Source organism: Medicago sativa, chromosome 6 (genome assembly GCF_051527215.1).
Source record: "Medicago sativa cultivar Bolivia chromosome 6, Bolivia_mono, whole genome shotgun sequence".
NCBI classification, from domain to species: Eukaryota; Viridiplantae; Streptophyta; class Magnoliopsida; order Fabales; family Fabaceae; genus Medicago; species Medicago sativa.
The window spans coordinates 74,154,656-74,161,621 of record NC_140754.1 but is presented as its reverse complement, the minus strand read 5'-3'; the positions used below and the strand labels follow the sequence as shown (position 1 = coordinate 74,161,621).

At 35.9% G+C, this 6,966-nt stretch overlaps 2 protein-coding genes across 2 annotated transcripts; both read right to left on the bottom strand.

Annotated features, from left to right (window-relative positions):
• Positions 1-1,237: 1,237 nt before the first annotated feature.
• Positions 1,238-4,182, bottom strand: LOC146916790 (uncharacterized). The gene is made up of 3 exons (XM_085718726.1): positions 3,534-4,182; positions 2,271-3,003; positions 1,238-2,111 (listed from the first exon to the last, which is right to left on the bottom strand). Exons 1-2 carry the CDS (start codon positions 4,095-4,097, stop codon positions 2,335-2,337), a joined length of 1,233 nt encoding a protein of 410 aa, XP_085574852.1. The 5' UTR covers positions 4,098-4,182; the 3' UTR covers positions 1,238-2,111; positions 2,271-2,334.
• Positions 1,371-2,297, bottom strand: LOC146916791 (uncharacterized). Its single transcript, XM_085721736.1, has 2 exons — positions 2,271-2,297; positions 1,371-2,111 (listed from the first exon to the last, which is right to left on the bottom strand). The coding sequence occupies exons 1-2, from the start codon at positions 2,295-2,297 to the stop codon at positions 1,371-1,373; spliced, it is 768 nt and encodes a 255-aa protein (XP_085577862.1).
• Positions 4,183-6,966: the final 2,784 nt, after the last annotated feature.

Sequence of the window (6,966 nt, the reverse complement as noted above, 5' to 3'; positions counted from 1 at the left end):
TAAGTTGTTAATTGTTAAGTTTGATATTAATAAGTTGTTAATTGTTAAGTTTGATAAGTTGTTAAGTTTTAAGTTTGATAAGTTTTGTTAAGTTTTTGATTATAATATATTAATAAATAAGTTGTTAATTGTTAAGTTTGATAAGTTGTTATTAATAAGTTTTGATAACGATTAACGATCATTATATTAATAATATATTATAATAAATAAATTGTTAATTGTTAAGTTTGATAAGTTGTTAACTTTTAAGTTTGATAAGTTGTTAAGTTTTTGATTATAATATATTAATAAATAAGTTGTTAATTGTTAAGTTTGATAAGTTGTTATTAATAAGTTGTTATTAATAAGTTGTTAATTGTTAAGTTTGATAAGTTGTTAAGTTTTTTATTATAATATATTAAGTTTGATAAGTTGTTAAGTTTTTGATTATAATATATTAATAAATAAGTTGTTAATTGTTAAGTTTGATAAGTTGTTATTAATAAGTTGTTAATTGTTAAGTTTGATAAGTTGTTAAGTTTTAAGTTTGATATGATGTTAAGTTTGATAAGTTGTTAAGTTTTAAGTTTGATAAGTTGTTAAGTTTTTTATTATAATATATTAATAAATAAGTTGTTAATTGTTAAGTTTGATAAGTTGTTAATTGTTAAGTTTGATAAGTTGTTAAGTTTTAAGTTTGATATGATGCTAGCGGTTCTCCCACTTAACAAACCCACAAAACAACAAAATAGGTGTGGCATACCCATGGTACTGATTACTAGCCATTATCCCATGTGCATCTATCCTTTACCGCCACGTTCACATTTGCTAGTACAAGTGCAACATTTAATTCCCTATTTCTATGTGCCAGCATGCTCTCACAAGCCTCCAAATCTTTCATTAAAGAGAGGTGCTTTTCTGACAAAGAATACTTCCAATTGACACATGGAAATGACCTTAATACCCCCAGCAGTTGTTAACTGCCGCTGAAAAACACGCCGGTAGTTAACTACCGTTGAGTGCTAGCGGTTGTTAACAACCGCCGAAGTTGAGTGTAACGGTTGTTAACTGCCGCTACGTGCTTAACATTTTTCCAGAAGCTCATTTCCATCTTCCTTATTTTGTGTTTTTCCTAACCAATTTTAACTTTCATTTTCATCTAAAATTTTTATCAAATAACCAATTGAAAAATCTTCTAAAATTTTCATCTAATAATACCTAAACATATTCATCCAATATTTAACAAGAACATGGTTAATTTAAAACGCAAGAAATAATATATAACGAACGTACGTATATGTCATAAAAATAGGAAAATGTACGGAACATGTCATAATAATACATCATGATCATCATACTCAAAAAATAGATAAAAAAAATCCTAATACTAATCAGCCCTGCCTAGCCTGCCTCTGCTGCCCCCTGCGCCGCCTGGAAATCTGATAAGTAAGAACAGGCTCAATAGCACTAACTATCCGCAAGACCTCCTGGACAACCTCCTCTTTGGTCATCTCGCCATTCCTGGCCGCAATATCTCGGGCTATGTGCGCCACATCCCGGACGATCGTCAGTGTGTCAGGCATCTCCCTGGCATGCTCCTCCTCAATCAGCTGCTCCACATTCGCCGGCCTGGGAGGGGATCCCTCATCAGGTGGGAGAATGCGAGGGTGAGAGACTGTGGCATACCAAGCCATGTAGCCAGGAACATGATGCCATGGTGTCTGACACCCATCTACCCAACCATCTACTAACCATGCAGCAGCGTCCATCAACACAGTAGTCAGCATCTGTTTAGGCACCTGAGGGACAGCTGAAGGATGTCTGGGAATGTCCTGCACAAAGAAGAACTGCCTCTTCACCCGCTCAGGCAAATGACGGTACACCCTCTCCTTCCCGCACATGAGCCATCCAGAGTAAATGCACAACATCTGAAATGGGTGGACGTCTCTGCGATCACCATAGGTAGAAAACCTGACGTCATCCACCTCCATGCGATCCATGGGTGATCGGTGATGGTGCACACTCGTATGGCCTTTGGTAATGAGCCATCTCCCAGCACATGGTGTCCGCGGGTCCCAATCCGGGTTACGCCTCCTTAGGTAAGGACTTGGCAAATGCTCCAAAATCCATCCCTGCAACAAAATAAATAATAGTCTAACATTATAAATAATAGTCTAACAAAATAAAGTATTCGAGTTAAATATTCAATAAATCTAAAACATTATAAAATAGTCTAACATGATAATAAAATTTATAAAATAAATTCATAAAGAAATTAAGATAAATATTACCATCAAAAGAGTCGCAGAGCCAGCCATCGTTCTGTTATTCAAGATAACAGAATCATCCAGATAATCATAGAGGTAGGCTAAGGTCATCTATCCCCAAGACCACTTTCCAATCGCCCCCCAAGTCCGCCATGCAATCCAGATATATCAAGTCGATGTGTCTGTTCGTTTTGTTAGTGAACAGCGCACAACCGACAAGATATAAAAGGAAACTCGTCACACAGCACGCCCTCCTCCTGGCTCTCTCCTGCATCTCCTCCCTCGACTGTGGACACTCAAGCCATCTAGCCTCAGTCAGGTGCTCCTCATAAACCCGCTTCAGTGTGGGATAACTGATATGACCAGGAGATTCATCCCTAACCTGATCTCTGACATCAGCATCTGACATGCCCAACAACCTAGTCATCATATCAATCGATCGGTCCCGATGCATCGACTCATCGTGCTCCAAAATGCCTCCGTAAATAGGAATGTGCAGAAGATTATGCACATCGTCCAGAGTGATCGTCATCTCCCCCACAGGTAGATGAAAACTACTCGTCTCCGTGTGCCACCTCTCGCATAGAGCACGTATCATCGCATGGGTCACAGTCGAATACCCAACGTGTATCCAACCAAGGAGGCCAGACCCCTCCACAGGCTCCCAAAACCATCTCAAAGCCTCCTCCGGCTTATCAAGCTCCTTCAACCTCTTCCCTGCGTTTACGCACTTATAACCCGCTTGATCATGCCACATCTGATATTCAAGTTAAATAAGACATTGTCACTATTTTAAATGATTCAAAAACTTACGCTACATTATATTTAATAAATAAAAGACTTACGCTACCTAATTTTAATTAATTAAATCACTTACGCTATGTTATATTAATTAATTAAATCACTTACGCTACGTTATATTAATTAATTAAACAACTTACGCTACCTAATTTTAATTAATTAAATCACTTACGCTACGTTATATTAATTAATTAAACAACTTACGCTACCTAATTTTAATTAATTAAATCACTTACGCTACATTATATTAATTAATTAAACAACTTACGCTACCTAATTTTAATTAATTAAATCACTTACGCTACGTTATATTAATTAATTAAACAACTTACGCTACCTAATTTTAATTAATTAAATCACTTATGCTACGTTATATTAATTAATTAAACAACTTACGCTACGTTATATTATTTAATTAAATCACTTACGCTACCTAATATAATTAATTAAAACATTTAAAGAATTTTAAACAATTTAAACACTTACATTATTGTGGTTCACCCAAAGAGGGTTCGCCACGTGTCTCGCGTAGTCGGACAACAATGCCAAGGTCTGAGGTCCTCCAGGAAAGGGAGCCTCTCCAGCAGGATAGGGCGGTATCCGCCGAACACGACCACCTCGTCGTGGCTGCCGCTGACGCTCAGGCTCACCCTCGGGAATAACATTTTGTGCCTCCATATAATCTGCCACTACATCCTCTGGCACCCCCTCATCATCTCCCATCTCCTTATCCTGTGCCTTGGCCTCCGGCGGCGGCTGATAAAACATCCTCTCCTCCTCCATCCGATCATATCCAGCAAAACTCTCATCCGCATACCCAGCATAATCATGCGCTGGTGTCGGATCAACCACCTGGGAGGAGTCATCCACATGTGCCTGTGACTGTGAGACCTCTCCATGAATCCTTGGGTCCCTGCGCTTCTGAGGCTTAGGGACATACGGGTCATCAGCACTCCTTTCTCTCCGAGCACTAGCGGTACTCGCCTCTTTACCTCTCCGCATCCTATCCTCTCTAATAACCCGCTGCTGCTCATCCGTACCCCTAGCCATATCTGTACAAAACAAATTTTAAAAAACATAATTACGTGGAACAATGGTTCTAATCTAATCTAACTTATGCATTAATCAAACCTAATCTAACGACATTATCACATATGATTATTCTACATTATTATTATCATTATGCCAAATCTATGGAACAATGGTTCTAACCATTACATTATCACACATTAAACTTAAGCATATGAAAAATTAAACTTAGGCACATTATGTCATTCATCATTACGTCATTCATCAAACTTGCCAAAAAAGCAAAAAAAAAACAAACTTATAAACACCATAACATATATACATTACATAATTTAACATTTTTGCAAAAAAAATTACACAAAAAAACAAGATTATCTCATTTAGGCATTTCATCAAACACCTTAAGTGCTATTCAAAATACTAACACAATTGGTGTTATTTCAACATCAAATTCAACTACATTGTACCTACATTGTCTCTAAACATCAATTCCAGCATAAACAATCCATCAAAGCAACTAAATCATGCATAATTTGCAATTTTCTAACCTAACCTAAAACTACCTAAAACTAACATTTTGCTCAAAATTATCAAAACTAACACCCTAAACATACTACATTACATGTAAATAAGAAGAAGAGAACTTACTTGTAATCTAATTGAAGAAATTGGGCTCAAATTCGTGCAATTGAAGTTTGGAGAAATTTGGAAGAGAGTTTGATAGTGTTTGTGTTGCTGGAAAATGAATAAATGAGGGTTCTGGAGTTGTTTAATCGCAGAACACAGCGGTTGTTAACAGCTGCTGGCACTCAGCGGTAGTTAACAACCGGCGTGTTTACCAGCGGTTGTTAACTACCGCCAGGGGTATTACGGTCATTTCCATGTGTCAATTGGAAGTATTCGTTGTCAAAAAAGCAACTCTCTTCATTAAATGGATTTATAAATTTGGGCTTTAGAGTATTGGGCCAAAAATTTTGTGTGGACTGTTTTTGCATGGAGAAAATTCAGCCGCGCTACACTCGTCCGGCGCGTAAACCTCCGAACTTGTTTCTGAACCTTGAGGACAAGGTTCAAGTGAACCCGTCGGCAATGTTAGAGAGTTATATTAGACTTAAATGAATAATTTAGCTATCTAGTTTAAGAGTAAAATTATATTAGTTTGTCTTTTCTTTGAATGGTTTTTAGTTGGGCCTTTAAGTTAGGACTTTAGTCTTTAGGCCCATTAGGGTTAGTACCATTATCATCCCTATATATAGTGTCTTTGACACAATATGAAAATCAATCAAATGAATCAAAATGTTTTTTTATTTTCTTTAGTTTATTTATCTTTCTTTGTTATTTACTTTTATTTGCTTTGTTTCTTTTATTTTCCTTAAACCTGTTATAGCTTCCTAACACTTTTTGTTAATGTTTTTCCGCTATCATTACTATTTGAATTTCTGTCATCTTGAAATGGATTTACATTTTCTGATTTTGTTTACATGACTGTGAATTTCCGCAGGAAGCTTCAATGAGCATTAGTCAAAAGGCTGCTAATATTCTGGTGGGCTTTCATTGGCCTCACACACATGATTCTTGATAGCTACTTTTATTTTCGCGCCGGAGTTTTTCAAAGATAATACTGGCTTCTATCTTGCTAAAGTTTGCAAGTTATTTTTATGTTATTTGACACTGAACATAAATACAACATTGTTAGAATTTGAAGTACCTTTTGAGGAATCATACTTTTTAGGGTCTGTTTGGAATGTCTTCTTTGATCTTGTTTACTGTCATAAGGATTTGTGTGACTATTTTGGAGTTTTTGGAAACAGTTTATGGCTTATATGCAAACAGTTTGACTTTATGACTTTGTTAAAGTAAAAGATTATACATAAGCACTTATGTTATTGGTGCTTAGTTATGTTATTAATCCAAAGTAGTTTATGAGTTTTCTTTCCCATATAATAAGGAAGGAATATAGCAGGAAGTGATGCAGAGGTAGTTACTGTTGAGGAAGTGTATACCATGCTCCAATGATTTAAGTGGTTTATATGCGGTGAGGATGGTATTGTATATGCAATTTGTTAGCTTAAAAAGGAATGTGATTTAAGGGGTTCTGTGGTAATGTTGGTGTGCAAAAAACATGGATGGATATTGCAACATGAAATTGAAGAACACTGTAGGTGGAATATTTTTCATTAGTACTTGAAATGGAATTGTGGATTTCACTTAATGCTCATATTGCTTTTAGTGTCAATGCTCAAAATCTCGGTATGTATATATTTAGTAAAGAAAGAATGATGGTTCTTTGGTACCAATAGAGAAAGGATCGTCACTTTTTGTTATACCTTCGGTGTATCTTTTGTGGTACAATTTTTCTAATTAACTAGAACATGTTTATCATTACCCAAATGCAAAATAGTCTGATCATTTGAGTAAGACAATAAGTTTGCACATCTTACTCAAATGTCAGCAATTCTAAATTTAGAAGAGGTGTTTAGCAGAAGTTAGGGGAGTATTGCATCTGCGAGTTTATTTTAAGCCAGAAGCAATAGAGGCTCTGAAGTTATAATATTGTCTATATGGTCTCTTCACATTTTTTTTCCTTTCAGATTTGAGGGTAACTCCAGCAGAGGTTAGGGGTGTATTACATCTCCGTTCTTTTTGTTATTAGTTTTAGTGTTTGAGTAAGTAACATAGTTTTATGCTGCTATCTGCATTATACTTGCCTCAAAAGAAGAAAAATAATCCATAACAGCAATAGCAACTACAACACAAAATAATCCTACTTTATACACGGAGCCATGTACTATCTTTTTTGAAACAGTCATTGTTCTTCATTACCTACTTGCCATTTGGGGATTGCTTTTGCGGATTTTAGTTGTCAATTAGAGTTACCTTTGCTAATTAA

Bases quoted from the DNA above. Each gene is read 5' to 3' on its own strand.
- LOC146916791 (XM_085721736.1), bottom strand. From the start codon at position 2,297: ATGGCTGGCTCTGCGACTCTTTTGATG. The intron at 2,112-2,270 runs GTAATATTTATC...ATTTTGTTGCAG, and splicing joins GCTCTGCGACTCTTTTGATG to GGATGGATTTTGGAGCATTT.
- LOC146916790 (XM_085718726.1), bottom strand. From the start codon at position 4,097: ATGGCTAGGGGTACGGATGAGCAGCAGCGGGTTATTAGAGAGGATAGG. The intron at 3,004-3,533 runs GTAAGTGTTTAA...CTTGAATATCAG, and splicing joins TTTGGGTGAACCACAATAAT to ATGTGGCATGATCAAGCGGG.